At 44.9% G+C, this 18132-nt stretch overlaps 1 protein-coding gene across 1 annotated transcript in view; it reads right to left on the bottom strand.

Annotated features, from left to right (window-relative positions):
- GFPT2 (glutamine-fructose-6-phosphate transaminase 2) overlaps nucleotides 1–18132 on the bottom strand; it is a 43586-nt gene that overhangs the window by 1525 nt on the left and 23929 nt on the right. Inside the window, exons 8-18 of the mRNA XM_065917240.1 lie at nucleotides 17892–17971; nucleotides 17338–17455; nucleotides 12753–12916; nucleotides 11281–11376; nucleotides 11104–11201; nucleotides 10713–10833; nucleotides 6844–7001; nucleotides 6579–6693; nucleotides 3780–3907; nucleotides 1712–1879; nucleotides 522–683 (exon numbers count right to left, since the gene is read on the bottom strand). Coding sequence (XP_065773312.1) covers nucleotides 522–683; nucleotides 1712–1879; nucleotides 3780–3907; nucleotides 6579–6693; nucleotides 6844–7001; nucleotides 10713–10833; nucleotides 11104–11201; nucleotides 11281–11376; nucleotides 12753–12916; nucleotides 17338–17455; nucleotides 17892–17971 — 1408 coding nt within the window. The remainder of the gene's footprint in view (nucleotides 1–521; nucleotides 684–1711; nucleotides 1880–3779; nucleotides 3908–6578; nucleotides 6694–6843; nucleotides 7002–10712; nucleotides 10834–11103; nucleotides 11202–11280; nucleotides 11377–12752; nucleotides 12917–17337; nucleotides 17456–17891; nucleotides 17972–18132) is intronic.

The following is an 18132-nucleotide window of genomic DNA, read 5'->3' as shown; positions in this document are numbered from 1 at the left end:
TACATATGCACAAAGATAATTCACTGCAATTGTTATTTATGCAGATATTCCAAAAGATTAGAAACGGTTTAACCAACAGAAGACTGATTAAGTCACTGTTAAAATCTGTGTTATAAGACTGTGGTGGAATATTGTGCAACGATCAAATGCTGCTTACAAGTTCAAGATCTGAGAACTTGTATACACTTGTAATGTATTAAAAAGAAAGTTGTGAAATTTCATCCTTGATATTATCTCAAAAAATCTTAAAAAATTTATAGGCACAAGGAAAAGACCAAACTAAGATATTAAATTTGCTCATCAAATTGCCTCTGGGTGAGAAGCTTATGGTTTAATACGGTCTTCACACATCTTGCAGTTCCTGTCGTTGTTTTCAGGGGGTATAAGTTACTTTAAAAAATTATTTTAAATGAAAATATTTCCCTTATGAATATTTATACCCAATAAGTATTAAAAGCCAAATGGAACTCTGGGATTATGTCTCTCCCCTTTGCTGGATGAGGTGCAGTTTTTAGACGTACGTCATATCCTCGGAGTACAGCCAGGTGAAAGGAGAGGAGCTGCAGTGGAATCACACTCAGGATGCCCTGCAGGCAGTCCACGGTGTGGGGCAGCTCGATCGTTTTATATGCGAACTTGGAGCTCTCAGTGTCGTCCTTGGAGCACAGTATAATCGGGCGACCCTAAGACAGAGAAATGTGATCACAAGATGCAGGTCATCTCTGAAAAGAGCAATCCGTCACACACAGCAGAGTTTCTAAGATCAACGTATTGCAATAATAACAGTGATCTTTTGTCTTTGCTGGACTTATGGGTCAGGTGAGGTATCTGATTTGTGTAAAGGTCAAAGAGTTTGGAGGCTTTTGTCAAAAGGTTCCTATGCTTCTGGGGTTGTGGTGGTGCATTAATTCAGCACCCATTTATTGAGTGGCTTCAGTGTGCCTTGCAAAGAGCAGGAGTTCTTACCCCTTACTCTAGGGGCTCATAGTCAAGTGGTAGGAAAACAAAAATGTCAATAAGCAAACCAATAAATAGCAGTGAATTTCCGATAAATGTCACCATGGCAGTAAAACCCCGTAACATGATTGGGAGACAGTGGGAAGGTTTGAGAAGTTCTCTGAAAAGGAGGCATTTGTATTGAGACCTGAATGAAGAGAGGCCAACTGCTGGAAGAAAGGTGGGAAGACTGTTTGGGGCAGAGGAAGCAGCCTGTGTTTTCCAAGTCCTAGTGGACTACTGAAACTGGGGGTGGGGGGCGGTTTCAGTAATGGAAACTCCTGAATTTGGATCCAGTTGGTCAGAAATGTGGGTGGGCTGGGAAGCCGAAAGACTGCAGTTGGTGGCTGACGTGAGGGTGGTCTTGTAGAGGACAGAGTCCTTCACCTGTGAAATCTAACTCTGGGTGGCCAATATCAGAACTGCTCCCCAGGGATCTCCACCAGACCTCCTTTGATCTCATGTTTCGGATCCAGGACCCCTCCGGGTCATCTGGATCACCGGGCCTCACCTAGGAGCTTCTGTGGGGGTGGCTGCAGGCTGGCCAGTCCCTTTCTGAATGTGCACCATGCGTGAGGGATCCCAGAAGTGTGTGCTCACACCTGCTCACTAGCAGGAACGAACACTCATTGCTGGTGCTGGCCAACAGTGGGTGAGGTGGGCATGAGTGGAAGAGAACAGGAGAGAAGTGACCCAACCTGGCGGAAGGCCTCACCTGGCGGGCTGTGACCTGCTGCAGGGCATTCTGGCATTTGGCAAAGCAAGGATCCTTCATGATGACCATGATGACAGGCATCTGCTTGTCAATCAGTGCCAGGGGGCCGTGCTTCAACTCTCCAGCCAGGATGCCTTCTGAGTGCATGTAGGTTATCTCTTTTATTTTCTGGGGAAACATGAGGTGGAATCAGTGTCATGCTGCTAATGGGAGCAGATCACCCAGTGGGGAGAAAGGGAAGCCAGGGAAAGGATGATCCAGAAAGCAGGGAGCTGAGGTCCACAGGCAGATGGACACACTGGAGTGGTCAGTGGTACTGAGGGCAGCCAGTGAGGCCAGGCCCAGGGAAGAGGGTTACCTGCTGTCTAGAGCACGCACAAAGCCCAGCACACAGCTTGTGTCCTCAGTCGCTAGCTCTGGGGCACAGCCATCCTGCCCCCACCGGGATGGGCAAGTCAGTGTCAATCTAGCTTTTCCCCTTTCCTTTTGAGCCAGCCCCATGGTTTCCCTAACAGTCATAGTTTGTAATGATGGCATTATATTCCACACCTTCATTTAATTATCTGATTAACCAATCCCTCAATTCTAGATCATTAATAACTTCTAAAGTGTTGCTCCAACTTAACTATCAAGCAAAAAGACACACACTGGGGTGTTAATGGAGTTTCCCCCTATGTTTAGAGAGATACATTTTTTTTTTCCAGTTACCATTAAAACCCATGTCACTGAACTGGTGAGAGTGTTGAAGAAAACATTTGTCAACTCCCCTAGAACTATTTGGGTCAGGGAAACATTGTTAGAAGTGTGGCCCCACCCTGGATGCTGCAGACAGCAGAAGTACTGTACCCAAGCGACCACAGAGGGGCCACGGACTTGTGCCAGCAGCAGTGTAAAAGCTTCTTTCTTTCCTCCAGGACTAACTTGGAGACATAGTTGAATATGCATCTTTCACCAGCACACTCAGGAGCTGCAGCTGAGCATCCCACACTAGACAGCAGAGGCATAGCCGTGGGGTACCAAAAGGTGCCCTGCCCGAGCATTGAGTCTATTGCTCCTGAGTAGCTGTGTGCCTGGCCTCTCAGAGGTGCCAGAATCTCCACTGGAAGGATGTGGGAGCTGAAGCTTACTGCAATCAGGCAACTCATGGCTTGCACCTCACCCCAATTCCCTACCTCCTATAATACTGTTTCCCACCAGTGGCATCATTATTCCAACTGGGCGCAGTGGTGGGGTATAGGCACTTGCTCCACAGGGAGAGGACGGGGTTCTAGCTGAGTTATAGATACTGCCACCCTTCTGACACTGTCTCCCATTTACCTTGCTTGATCATCTGATCCATAAACAGCAAATGGAGGATGAGTAAGCCAAACTCTAGGCTCGGGTCTCTGTACATCTCTTTCCACCCTCTTAGCAGCCCTGTGGTCTTGGTATCTTGCCCCTACTCCATCAGCTTTCTCTCAAGCCACATCTTTATTGCTGCAGTGGGCAAAACAGCCAGTCATTGATATAAAAACTGCACGGCTTTCTATGCTTCTCTCCTGTAGGATCTCACCTCACCGCAGAAGATTGAGGAGTAACACGGGAAACTTTGTAGAGACTCTACCCTGCAGTTCTGTCTGCCCAAATCCTCCCACACAGACTTCTTGTGGGAATAGAAAAGAGCAAAGTGTTTGTTTTTTTTTTTTTTTAACTGAGTTTGAATTTTAGCTTGATCACTTCTACTATGTAATCTTGAGCAAGGTGAATTTTTTGGAGGCTCAATGTCCTCCTGGGTCAAACGTGAACAATAACTGCCAGTCTCTCCGAAGATGCTCGTGAGGTTTGAATGGGCTATCCCAGATAGCGCCTGGTGCAGGCTCACACCCCAGGGCTCTGGGCCCTGCCCCTCTCTGCAGGAGAGACCTGCATCTCCATGTCAGCAGGGCTAGAACACTGGGTCAGAGAGCGACGCCCTCCCCTCCCCCAGCTCAATGCCCTGCCCTCCCTCCTGTACGTTTCCTGAGGTGTCTCCCGCGCCTGCCCTCACTCAGGGGCCGGTGCAGGTGGGGGTTGGGCAGAGGGGGCTCACCAGGGCTCCTTCCAGGCACGTGGCATAGTTGTAGCCTCGCCCCATGACCAGAAGCGACCTCTGCGTGTAGAGCTCCAGGGCCAGGTCGTGGATCTTCTCATCCAGGGACAGCACTTCCTTGATCAGCTCTAAGTCAAGCACACAGCAGAGGGGGAGAGCCAGTCACACCAATTATAGAGCAAGATTCACAGAGAAAAGTCATGGAGTATAAGACAAGGCTTCCGAACTCACATCGCTTACACACTTGTCTCCCTTGCATTAGTTTAAAAGAATTTTAAATGCAGATTATGGGAAACAGCTTGTGTTATCAGCTAGGATTTTATTGTGACGGTGATTTGTATTTGTGTTCATATTTTCCTGACCACATAAGGTAAGCAGGGAAGTGTTATTTCTAGCTCCATTTTACAGGCAAGGCAACAGAGGGTCAGTGAGGCTAAATCTCCAGCTGGCCAGCCAGAGCTGATACTCCAGTTTAATACCCCTTATCTGGCCATGGCTATGTCTGGGAAAAAGCCTATATGAGATGGACCAGCACTCCTCAAACTCTTTGGTTTCAGGATTCCTTTATAATCTTAAAATTCATTGTGAATTTCTAAGAGCCTTTGTTGCCTTTATTTTTGTGGGATTTATCTATCAATATTTACCAGATTAGAAACTGAAAAAATTAATCACTCATTTAAAAATAACAATAAACCCATGAAATTAAAAAAAAAAAAAAACAGTGAGAAGAGCGGCACTGTTTACATTTTTGTAAATCCTTAATGCCTGACTTTTTCATAGAAGACAGATTCTCTTATCTGTTTCCTCAATCAATCCATTGCAATATGTTTTTTAGTTGAAGAAAATCTGGCCTCACAGATTTGCAGCTGGAGAAAGAAAGAGTATCTAAATAAAATTTTCAAATAATTGTGAATGTCTTTGATATTACGCCAAACTTAAGAAGTGACAATTTCTTAAAACAGTAAGTGCAAATGTGGTATCTGAGATCATATCAATAAAAATTTCCTACTTTGTCAACTTAAAATGTATTAGTCTATTGTGTACTTGCTTAAATGGATCTTTTACATGTGCATAATTTTGTAACACTGCATTGGCCATTTGCAAAATATTGATTCACTGGATTATTCAAATCTTTCAAAAATGGACACATTATAAAATATTAAAAAAAAAAAATCAGACTTGTTAAAATCACTGTGAGCTTATCAGGGATGTTTCTGAGTATTGGGAGGTTGTCACACTTGAGCTGACAGCTGCAAGTTTTCCAGATCCTGTTTTGGTTGAAAGTTCAAAGGTTATCATTGGCAATGGATACTATCATCAGCTTTTCTTGAAGTTTTGGGCTGAGTTGGTTCACTTTTGAGAAAATGTCTGCCAAATACCAAGTCAGCTTGCTACTCAGTCAACCACAGGGCGCTTTTCTCTGGAACAACCGTCGGACTTCAGGGTGCAGCAGAAGCACTTTCTGCATACATCCCATTTGTCACATAGAATATTAAAAAGTGTTACAATTTAGTACAATTAATGCATTTTGCCACATAATCAAAGACATTGCTAAGTGAAGTTGTTGCATGTTGGTCATGAGAACATTGTACTGCCTCAGCCCTGAAGAGTGCTGAAAGTGCCAGTGGTGGCCACTGTAATGTACTGTAAATGTCCACACGGCAGGAAAGGCAAAGCATCTTATTTATCATGAATACCATGTTACTACAAAAACAGTTTTCACTGAAAGGGTCTTTTAGACCCCCAGGATCTTTGGGTCACATCTTGATAACTGCCCACTTACCAGAAGACAGTCCTGTTCTTGCAGGATTATTACCTGGCTTAAAGTTAAAATGCTTTTCTTGTTAATAAATTTTTAGAATGTTGTCTTGGTCAGATTCAGACCTTGAGATCTTGTATGGTTACACAGTGGTTTTCCCTCACTGCCTTCTCTTTGCCCTTGGTTGCAGAAGAAAGTCTGGTAAGACTGGGAACAGCCCCGCCCAGAAGAGCCTTGGGGCCGTTCACTCCCGTGTTTCCTGAGCAACTCCTGATTGTCTGCCCTGGCTGGACACCTGGACACCACAGTGACTCTGACACAGAGCTGGTGCTCACTAGGGTGACACGGTTGGGGAAGACAGGCCAATACACAGGAGAACAGGCATGTGCTATAAAGGAAAGAAATGGGTTCCTGCTTATAGAGCGCTAATCAGGGGATTGGGCTTCCCAATTCTTGCAGGCAAGAATCTGCCTGCAATGCAGGAGACCCGGTTCAATCCCTGGGTTGAGAAAATCTCCTGGCGGAGGGCATGTACTCTTGCCTGAAGAATTCCATGCACAGAGGAGCCTGGAAGGTACAATCCATGGGGTTGCACAGATTAAGGCCCCTACTAGGGTTACTAAGGAGGGTCTCAGGAGGCGACTTTTCAGCTAAGACTTGGGTGACGGGAGCTGTTTGTCATATGAAGAGCTGGAGGAAGAGGGTTTTGGTAGAAGAAAGAGCCAGTACAAATGTCTTCCGGTGAAAAGCGCTCGGCATTGCTGAAGATCAGAAGGTTGGTGAGGGAGGCCCTGGAAGGGAAGGGAGCTGGCAAGGGTCAGAGGCACAGGGCCCCAGCGTGCAGGGCTCCAAGGCCTGAGGACAAGTGCGGACTGGAATCCTGGCCCAGTGCCGGGGCTGCTACAGGAGTTTAGCAGTAAGTAGAAGTTTTGAGGAGAAGGGAATGATTAACAGAATCATTTATGGAGAGAGTCAGGCAAAGGAGCAGCCAGGAACAGTCCACAGGATTTGACAACGAGCAGGTGAGCTCTGGAACATACCGGGCAGAGATTTCAGGCCATGGATGATCTCTCGCCTTCTGTTTTGCAGTGAAATGCGGTCTTCAGACATCATCAGACCAAACATCACCAAGGAGATGAACTGACTGGTGTAAGCCTGAGGACAGAAGAGTGGTGCTAGCAGAACTGGGGCAATGTGCATGTGGTGACGGCTCAAGATGAGACAGATCCCGGGGCTCCCTTCCAGGGCTCCCCTCTGCTCCCCACCCAGCAGAGGCCCTCCTGTGGGTGCCCACGTGGCTCCTACCTTCGTGCTGGCCACACCAATCTCCGGTCCTGCATTGATGTGGACGCCGCAGTCAGTCTCTCGGGAGATGGAGCTGCCCACAGTGTTGGTGATGCCCACGGTCAGAGCTCGGCGGTCCTTACAGTAGCGCAGTGCCAGGAGCGTGTCTGCAGTCTCCCCTGCCACACAGATCCTTCTTTTCAGTTCACAGGTATGTGGCTCTGCCAGCCTTAACCTCCACCCCTGACTCATTTACTTCTGGCTCTTAGGCAGAAACTGGTGCCCAGACAGTTTGTGTGTGTTTAGAAAGGGAAATGTGTGGTCAACAATTTTTTCTACTTGATTCTTTTCTTTTCTTTTTTTTTTTTTTAATGTAAGATGTTCTTTATTAGCTCAAGCTGGAATTAAGATTGCCAGGAGAAATATCAATAACCTCAGATATGCAGATGACACCACCCTTATGGCAGAAAGTGAAGAGGAACTAAAAAGCCTCTTGATGAAAGTGAAAGAGGAGAGTGAAAAAGTTGGCTTAAAGCTCAACATTCAGAAAACTAAGATCATGGCTTCTGGTCCCATCACCGCATGGGAAACAGATAGGGAGACAGTGGAAACAGTGTCAGACTTTATTTTTTGGGGCTCCAAAATCACTACAGATGGTGACTGCAGCCATGAAATTAAAAGATGCTTACTTCTTGGAAGGAAAGTTATGACCAACCTAGACAGCATATTAAAAAGCAGAGACATTACTTTACCAACAAAGGTCCATCTGGTCAAGGCTATGGTTTTTCCAGTGGTCATGTATGGATGTGAGAGTTGGACTGTGAAGAAAGCTGAGCACTGAAAAATTGATGCTTTTGAACTGTGGTGTTGGAGAAGACTCTTGACAGTCCCTTAGACTACAAGGTTACCCAACCAGTACATCCTGAAGGAGATAAGTCCTGGGAGGGACTGATGCTGAAGCTTAAGCTCCAATACTTTGGCCACCTCATGCAAAGAGTTTACTCATTGGAAAAGACCCTGATGCTTGGAGGGATTGGAGGCAGGAGGAGAAGGGGACAACAGAGGATGAGATGGCTGGATGGCATCACCAACTCGATGGGCATGAGTTTGAGTAAACTCCGGGAGTTTGTGATGGACAGGGAGGCCTGGAGTGCTGTGATTCATGGGGTCGCAAAGAGTCGGACACGACTGAGCGACTGAATTGAACTGAACTGAATGCCAGAGACACAATTAGCACTTAGATCTTGAAAAAAGGAGAATTCTTTAGTCTTAAAAGTAAATAGGAACTTTTTACTATTTAATAAATAAATGTTTATTTATAAATAAACTATTTATAAATTATTTATATTTAATCATTATTTATTTAAATATTTAAAACTTATTTATTAAAAAAAACTATTTATAAATAAAACATTCATAGGGATTTGGATTCAAAGTTTGAAATTAACTTATCACTTCTCATTTTACTGTTTAGTGTGAAGTGCATGTTCTAGGGATGTTGAAACCTTGATCATGACAATTGGTACTCTTCAACTGGATGGGGCCTCCATGTGGGGACCACCACCGCAAAGGCATATGGGAATCACTTGATCACTTGGGTGTTTAGTAACGCAGTTAATGTGGTTCACTGTGATCATTTCTGTAAATAGAAGATGAAAGCTGACTCGTAAGTGGAACTAATTTGGAAGGAACTTATTAAAAGTTTGTGTGTGGTTGAATGTTAAACAGAACATTTAAATTCCATAATTGAGGTTTTCATGAAAAATATGTGAGACAAGTTTTTCTAAAAATGGCTTAAGATTCAGGATGGGGAACACATGTAAATCCATGGCTGATTCATGTCAATGTATGGCAAAAACCACTACAATATTGTAAAATAATTAGCCTCCAATTAATAAAAACAAATGAGAAAAAATAAAAATGGCTTAAGCCTCTCTTGTCCCTGGTCTTCTCTAATTTTTCTTGAATCGTAAGACAGAGTGGTTTATACTTACTCTTCTGTTATCTCACTTCCCATTTTCTGTTTAACCCACTCTGTCTGGCCTTGTGCCCTGGTGGATTCTCAGATTCAAGATTTCGCTACTATTTATGTGACAAGTAGTTTCTCACCCACTGTCCCACTGAATTCTCATGACAACTCCTCCCCAATGGGAGGCATCACCTCCATTTCCCCTTTAGGATGAGGTGTTCAGAGATGGAGGAAATCAATGCCTCACTTGCTCAAGGCCAATTAGCTATGGGTGATGGAGTAGGCCTGGCTTGGGCCTGGCTCCCAGTATTCTTTTTTGGACTCTAAACAATCTCATTCAGAATGGGCTGAAATTTAATATTTAAAAAGCAAGAATGACCCTATATGGTGCTTTTCAAACAGATCTTGTTTTAAAGCAAAACATTTCTTGTAGCCTCCAAGGGTGGACTCAAATTATTTTTTATTAAAAAACAACTTACATAGGTTCACGCATAAAACAGCAAGAAGTCCCTGTTGGTTAGTCCTAAAGAACTCAAGTGAAATTAGATATGATCCAGAATATAAAATCAAACATTCAGTGTCCACAGAGCCACCACTTTTGGCTCTGCCATCCTAACTTTGTTCCAGTGCACGCTGGTGCAACTGTGACCCACTTCTTTCCTGTTTCCACTCAGACTTGCATCCAGCACAGTGGGCCACACGGCCCTTTCTCAGCACCAGTGGGGGCCAGGGCTGGGAGTTGGGGACATATCTATATTCATCAGTATACCCATTTTTGATAGTTTTAAAATTTTTAATGTACAGAGCGAAACAAAATGAAACTTTAAACTCCTTCTATGAAGTCACTCATGAGGTACCACTGTATTATTTCCACACTAAATGCACCTCCATTCTTTGGTTAGTGGCTTCCACCAATTCATGAAACATTTTTAGGCTGTGACAGAATTATAAACCCAAAGGTAAGTGGCAACTGAAGCTAGAGGGCAGCACCCGCGAACGAGGTGGTCAGCTAGATAGTGGGTATGTCAGTGTTAGTTTTTCTTAGCTTGTCACTGAAATGTAAACGCTATTAATAATTCATGCTGAAAACAGCATAAAGAGATATTAAGGCATTCTGTTAATGCTGCAGCTGTGATAATGACACTGTTGTTATATTTTTTCTTTTATCATTTACAGATACATTCTGAAATATTTATGGATAAAATAACATGTGTGATATAGACTTTTAAATAAGCCAGTGAAAGAGAGGGGTTAAAGTGGCTATGATGATACAAAAGGGGTGAGCTATTTCATAACATAACTGCTTAGGCTAGGCGCTTCCTCAGGCGAGACTCTTTTCTATAAAGGTTTGGAATTCTGCAGAGTTAAGTGTTATAAGAATTCTCCCAGAGCTCATGCATACGAGTTCCAAGCACACAGCCGTGCATCACCTCCCGGACCCTCTGTCCTGCCTTGAGCTGGAACAAATGCTCCAGAATGTTAGAAAGGCACCCTGGCAGGGTTTCCTGAGCTGAGAGAGGGTAGCCTGGATTCTCTACATGTGAGGAGTGTCTATGCCTCCAACTGCTGGACTGCGTGAGCATTGCATGGTGCCCAAGCAGTTCTCGAAGGGACTGTCAACCAGGAGCATTAAACTTTCCTCTAATTTAAACCCAACACACATTTATGAGTACCTCGGTGAGGGGGCTCTTAAGTCTTGGACTTGGAATGTCAGGAGAAGGAAAAACTTTGCTGCTGCATGGCCCTCCTCATAAAACAGGACAGTAGTTGATGACTCTGAGGGTTAAGTGGCTCTGAGCTCAGAGCATGTGGGGCACGGTCTGTGCAGAGAACATCAGTGGATGAAGGAGGGGGAGCTGTGCAGTGCCTCACTGGGAGGACAGAGACCTGAGGTGAACTAACGGAAACCTATCGCCCTTACCTGACTGGCTTATGAAAAAGCAAACGTCATCCCTGAACACAGGTGTGTTCCTGTCCAGAAAATCACTAGCAAGTTCAACCATCACAGGGAGCTCGGTCAGTTCCTCCAAAACTTGCCGCGTCTAAAGCCAACAAAAATGGGAACTAGAGTCAGTTACAGATACTACAGGGACAAAGACAGCTGAGCTTCTAAGACATCACTACATACAGGTGGGCAGGGAAATGCAGGCATTCACAGGCCAAACTGCAGAAGACACGGCTCCATGCCAGTTCTCATACTGGCCCATGGCAACAAGTTTGGAAGGCCAAAGAGAGGACAGGATCTAAGACTCATCTTGCCCTAGCCGACACTGCCTCCTGGGCACTACTGAGGGTCGACCTGTCGCACTTACGGCCACAGCAGCGTGGTAGCTGGTCCCACAGCCAATCACAATGAGCCGCCGGCATCGTCTGATCTCCTTCAAGTGGTCTTTCAAGCCACCCAGGAGCACTGCAGGACACACGCAGGGCATTAATGCTGACATGACGCAGGCACCACGCATAGGCCTGGGGCTCCGATGAGGGATTACCTGTGTTGGTCTCAAAATTCACTCGACCTCTCATGGTATTGAAAACTGATTCTGGCTGTTCAAATATCTCCTTCTGCATAAATGCACTGAAGTTACCTGGTCAAACAAGCATCAACAAGATGAGTCAATTTTAATTTTGTTACACTACCACTGCTTAGCTTTTAAGAAAAGTTATGCAGTCACAGGGACACGTATAAAGGCCACTACAGATTACGAAGGGTATCTCCAGGTATTGTCCCATCTGAGACTCACGGTGACAAGTCAGGTCAGGTATGCTTACTGTCTTCACTGTGCATATCACACCCTGCAGCTTGAAGGAGGGAGGGATGTAAGCAACAAATGCGTGGCTGGCCTTCCTGGGCCATGCTCCTCTTGGCAAGGCCACAAGAAAGCACAATGCTTCCCTTCCTTCTACCCTCCTACTTAGGAAAGTACGCATGAAGCAAGTCCAAGGAAATAGGCCACTTTTTAAAACCAAATACACTCCTAACTTCTGCATTGAAATGAAAAACAAAAAAACCTTTTGAGCCACATATTTCTAGGACTCTGATGTGAATGAAAGCAGATAATATCCCAGACATCCTGACAGGCGTTATGCCTGATGCCTGTCAACAGGTGTGCAGACAGGGTGAGTGCCCTCTGTGACATACAGATGCATGATGCCCAGCATTGCAGCGTCCTCGTATGCTGCCCTCGGCAGAGGACTTGTAGAAAGGGTGACACGAAGCAAACAGAGCAAGTGAGGAGAGGTGGGGCCACAGCAGATACAGATCAGAGAAGGGCCCTCTGAGGGAGCAACGTTTTGGGGGAAATGACCAAAAGAAGCCGGTCCTGTGAGAAGCTGAGTGAGTGCCCCCCTCAGGTAAGGAAGCACTCGACTTGTCTGAGTAATGGTGAGGAGGGCCGGATGGGTGGACAGAGGCATAGTGAGAAAGGGTTGCATGAGGTGGTGCCCGGCTGGGTGTGGGTGGTTGTGGGCTGCTGCTGGGAGTGTGGGTTTTATTCAAGGAGCAGTGGGAAGCCATCGGAGGGCTTTACGCAGCAGTATAAGAGGGTATGATTTGCGCTTTTAAAAGTTTACCCAGGTGGCCCTGTGGAGAAGCGTGTGCACAGAGACCAGTGTGGGTGCAGGAAGACGGGCTCCCTTGGCGAGGAGAAAGCAGTCCTGTTTACCGCAGGCCTGTAGGAATGTGTCCTAGAGAGTTCTGAAGGGAGGTAGTTGATGGACTGAGGTCAGATCAAGCAGGAAGACCTGGTTCCTGGACACAGCCAGACATTCCCTTTGGAGTAGCCAGGCCAGGCACCCCCCATTCCCTGAGCTACATGAACCACAGACCACCTGCGGCCCCATCCCAGCGCTTAGAGCAGGCAGGAAGGCTGTGGTGCCCGCCCTGGACTGGGAAGAGAGTCTCCCCCCCCCCCGAGTACCTGCCCCTGAGGTTGCTGCACAGGGACTCTCAAAAGACACTTGCCTTTCATGATTTGCTGCAATTCCATCTGCAAGGTCTGGATGGCTCGAGATGGGTCATCACTAGCCAAACGCTTGACCCGGTGAATAGAGAGCTTCCCATCAGCCACTGCGGCAATGTCATCATCCTCAAGGAAGATGACCCGGTTGGTGTGCTCTATGATAGCACTGGAGCAAGGAAAACATGGGTGTCAGAGACAGGGCCCACCCTTGACAGTTACAAGATGGCAGTTACTCACTGCGTCTCAACTGTGGGTCCGTATCAGCAGCACCGAAGAGCACTTTGCCATATGCCATAGTTACACTAATTCATACCTCCTGCCCCTTCCAGCCCCCAGAACTACTTTGAAGCCAGCCCCAGACATCAAATCATCTGTAAACCTTTTGGCTTATAGCTCTAAAAGGTAAGAATTATTTTGTAACCCTACTCTAATACCATTATCACATCTTAGAGTAATAGTTATTCCTTCATATCATCAAATATCCAGCAGGTTCAAATTTCCCCAATAATCTCATAGATGTCCTTTTATAATTGCTTTCTTCAAATCAGGATCCAAACAATGTCAACTGTGGAGAATGTTCAAGAACTAACATTTTTCTGAATCATAAAGGGAAAGTATGAAACATTTATCTTGCCTTTCCAAATGATCTGTCTTTCAGAATAACCACACTTTAAGAAGACAAGTTTCTCTTTATAGGAGGTAAATACAGCTAATAAGGAATGACAGAATTATAATAATCAACCTATGAACTTATAACTGTTAATAGCTCTAATCAAGGTCTGTCAGTGGCTACTGACACGAAGAGATGAAACTCTGAGAGCAGCTTTATAATGGATGAATAAGGCCGGTGATACCGATTTTAACAGTACCACAAAACGACAATGAAACATAGAGCCTCCTGATGGAAGTACACACTACCTATTAAATAGTCTTGCCAAAAAAACATCAAACCTGATGATCAAGTTTCTAGATAACTGTAAACTCCTGTTTGCAGGGAAAACAGAAGACCATGGAAGAGGCACAACAAAATCCATTTAGTAGGAAACTCCTTCGGACAAATGACTCCTCTTGTACACACATACACATGCATGCAAGCCAAGGGAGGGACTTAAAGTTAACTGTAAGATCTACCCATTAATGAAATGTGCAGTCATTGTATTTATTTTTATAACTTTCTCTGTGTGAAAAGTAATGATTTTTCCCTTGAGATGGTAAATGAAACAGAAAGGTAAGCAATAGTACAGGTGGTACACAGACATGGTAAAAGCCATGAGAGTGGGCTTTCCTGGTGGTTCAGACAGTAAAGAATTCACCTGCAAATGCAGGCGATCCCTGGGTCAGGAAGATCCCCTGGAGAAGGCAATGGCTACCAACTCCAGTATTCCTGCCTGGAGAATTCCATGCACAGACTAGCCTGGCAGGCTATAGTCCATGGGGTTGCAAAGACTTAGACGTGACTGAGCGACTAACACTTAACACTATGAAGGTGGTACTTGAAGGGCCATGAGAGAAAAAAACGCTCATTCCACCAAGTGCTACACCAATCTGTACCCTGTGCAGAAAAATGAGCATTTAAAACTGCTGATACAAAGCTAAAAAGAGAAAACAATCAAGTTGATGGCTCTAAGAGAGGCATCTCCAGATCCTAGCGAAGAAAGATAATGTAGGGTGGAAAGCCCTTGCACTAGAAAAAATATTTTAAACAATATATGTTCTTTGAATAAAAAGCAGAAAACACAGTCAACAACAGGAAGAAGTAAAAATAGCCTGATTCAATCTCCAGTAAAGAAATACAGCTTACACTGTACTTTCCTTCAGACAGGGCTTAACATGTGTGCTTGATTTACGTGTGCATGTAATCTGCATGTTTAAATATAACGACTGCTTTAATTTACAGAGTGGGTGGGGAGTCATCAAGATTACAGGTCCAGGAGTTAGACCCGAGGTGGAGTCCTCATCCCTGTCTCTCACCAGCTGTGGCCTTGGACAACACAGACACGACCCCTCTAAGCCCGCCTTGGGTTCCTCAGCTTCAGGATGGAAGGTAACCACGGTGCCTCCTCTAGAGGTCTGTTGTGACGACTACAAGGGAGTCTTGGCAAAGCCCTCCTCACAGCGTCCAGCTTTCAGTGGACAGGGCAAGCTGGTCACTGTTGTCACGAGAGCTCCACAGCATGCCTTCATACGCCAGAGAGTCACCTCCGTCACTCTCATTTTCCAACATGTACTGTTTCATCCATACACACAGCACACTGTAGAATCACTTTTTCAAGTTCCAAAAACTTACACAAACAAAAGAATGTCAAAGATTTAATGACAGAATTGAATTTACAGATTAATTTAAGAAGAGTACATGTCTTTAAAAATAATTTTAAATTATTAAATTAACTGTAAACCAATTAATGTCTTCATAACAACACTAAGCCTTCCTACCAAGAAATGTGGTAATCTCTCCGTTTATTCAAATCTCTTCTGGTTTCTCATGGTAAGCTTTCGCAGTCTTTTCAAAATAGGTTTTGAATTATTTTTATTTAAATTTATTTTAGGACCACCCTGGTAGCTCAGCTGGTAAAGAATCCGCCTGCAATGCAGGAGACCCTGGTTCAATTCCTGGGTCAGGAAGATCCACTGGAGAAGGGATAGGCTTACCCACTCCAGTATTCTTGGGCTTCCCTGGTGGTTCAGACGGTACAAGAATCCACCTGCAATGTGGGAGACCTGGGTTTGATCCCTGGGTTGGGAAGATCCCCTGGAGAAGAGAACGGCTACCAACTTCAGTATTCTGGTCTGGAAAATTCCATGGACTGCATCATCCATAGAGTTGCAAAGAGTCGGACATGACTTCCCTACCAAGGAATGTGGAATCTTTCCCTGTATTCAAATCTCTTCTTGTTTCTTATGGTAAACTTTTGCAATCTTCTCCAAACAGGTTCTGAATTGTTTCTATTTAAATTTATTTTAAGGGATTACAACTTTTTTTTTCCAGCTGTGGTAAATAGATTACTTTTTTCGTTCAACAAAGTTTTGCTGAGAGCCAACTGTACCAGTCACTTATGGAGACATGAGTCGGGGATAGGGTGGATATGGTCCCCTACTACCCATCTCGAGCTGACAGCAAAGTGGCTACTCCTGGGATGTCAAATTTCCACATCTTTATACTCTGAAGACCCATAAGTATTACTTCTGACAGCTTATCAGGTGGACTTTATATAATCATATAAAAGTATATGATCATATTGCCTATAAATAATTGCTTAATCTTTCATGTACTTATGGCTTTTTTTTTTTGAGAAACATCTACCATACTTCACTGAATACAAGGTAATATTGATCTTAAGATTGTGATTATTTTATGTGCTTCTAAAAAATTAAAACTATAGCAAATTATAATTGCAAGATGCTACTCATAGATGCTAAAATCTATAAAATAACTATATATCTTAGAAGCACTGAAATATTAGTTTCTCATTGAAATGGTGCACTAAGAAACACAGTTTGGGAACTGCTGCCCTTTCCTAATCAGCATGAAATACAGGGGCTGAAACAGGCCTTGCAGCCTGGGCTGCAGATTCCCGTTACTTCAGGTTTCCCGGGAGACCTCACCTGGGGAGGTCTTGCTTCACATTGAGGCCCTGCCAGAGGGTGGTGGGAAAAAAAGGCATAATGAAGATTTGGATAAAGGAGGTGGTAGTGGTTGTGTTTATGATGGTTTTCTAGGGCTTCCCTGGTAGCTCAGCTGGTAAAGAATCTGCCTGCAATGCAGGAGACCCAGTTTGATTCCTGGGTTGGGAAGATCCCCTGAAGCAGGGCATGGCTACCCACTCCAGTGTGCTTGCCTGGAGCATCCTCATGGACAGAGGAGCCTGGCAGGCTACAGTCCGTGAACTTGCAAAGAGTCGGACACGACTGAGCGACTAAGCGCACATGATGGTTTTCTATTTCAACTAGCAGGAAAGTGCTTCTGTCTTTTCTGAGTGTATTTGTGTGTATCCACTTTTTGGATACACTAAAATGGGCATGAAGCATACTTTCTCTCAAGTTTCAGAATTACTGTTTGGTGTACTGATGAGAATGTGGACTTTGGGGTCCACTGGGCCAGAACCCTCAATCTTGACTCTGTCTTTTATGAATGGGCAGACTCTGGCAAAGGCAGGCGAGGCTCAAGAAGGACCGAAGGTCTGGAGACACTTGCCCATCTAAAGGGAGCAGCCTCTGAATCCCCGCAGAAAGGACTGGAGGGAGCTGTCTGGTGTGCTCAAGTCTGTTGGTTATCCAAGAAAGTCAGACGTTTAGATTTTTATGGAAAATTTCCCAGTTTTACAATGTTGGCAACTAATTCAATTATTCTGTACAGCCCCATATGTTGTTAGATCAGTGGACTTCGCCTGTGGCCACCAGGGCTGCTGCTGCCAGCCACGCCCAAGGTGGTCACTGGGCGAGGATTCCCTCGGGAGGGCCGTCACCTCTTCCCCTTGCTGAGCTTTGAGAAAACAGCTCAAATGAGGGGGTAAGTAAGGAAGGAGGGTGTTCAGCCCGTCTTTCTTGATTCCATAATCCTCGGAAAGAAAGGAAACAAGGTCTGGCTACCTTGCATCAGAAGCAAAAAAGAATTCCACTGCTTTATTGCCCACAGCGTGAAGGCAGGTCGAGCTGTCCAGCCTCTTCATCCTTGTTTTACAGATATTCTTCACATTCTCAATATTGCCTAGAAAACGAAGGGAAGGATCACAAATCCTGTTCAAGCTATTTCCTCTGAACAACAGGAAGAAGCCAGTTTCCCCTTTGAACACGTGTGGCAGAAATGTGCAATTTTTAGCTTTGTCTGTATCAGCCAAATTGTGTAAAAGATCTCCAAATAGGAAGAGCTCTGAATTGACTGGTAACAAAACAAACCAAATCAACACTCATATCAGGACATGGGTGCCTTTATGTAACAGAACCACATACAGCTCCTTTGGCTTGTGTACATAATTGAAAATATACACAATAAAAAGCTTTTGAAAACATGGAGCCAAGTCTCAGTTGCATGAAAACCATTTGGACCTGGTCCCAGCAGGGTGCAGGAACGCATCCTGCCTCTGAGGGGCGCTGCTGCCCCCGGAACACTGTGGCGCTGTTCAAGTCCTTCTCAAGAAACTTACGTGTCCTATATAAGACGGGGATCTGTTCTGTGGAGAGTTTGTATTTGCTCCTTACTCCGATGAGCAGGGGACTGCCTCTCCTGTAAGAATAAGAGGAAACTGAGTTACCTATTGCCTTGACACCCTGGGCTGGGCTGGATGTCCTCTGAACACTGAGATGGTACCCACATTGAGCCCCCTTTCCAGGGCAAAGAAACTCCAAGATCCCAAAGATTGTTCCAGAAATTACAGAACCACTAAT

This window comes from Muntiacus reevesi, chromosome 1 (assembly GCF_963930625.1).
Source record: "Muntiacus reevesi chromosome 1, mMunRee1.1, whole genome shotgun sequence".
NCBI classification, from domain to species: Eukaryota; Metazoa; Chordata; class Mammalia; order Artiodactyla; family Cervidae; genus Muntiacus; species Muntiacus reevesi.
This window is presented reverse-complemented; position numbering and strand designations above follow the sequence as displayed.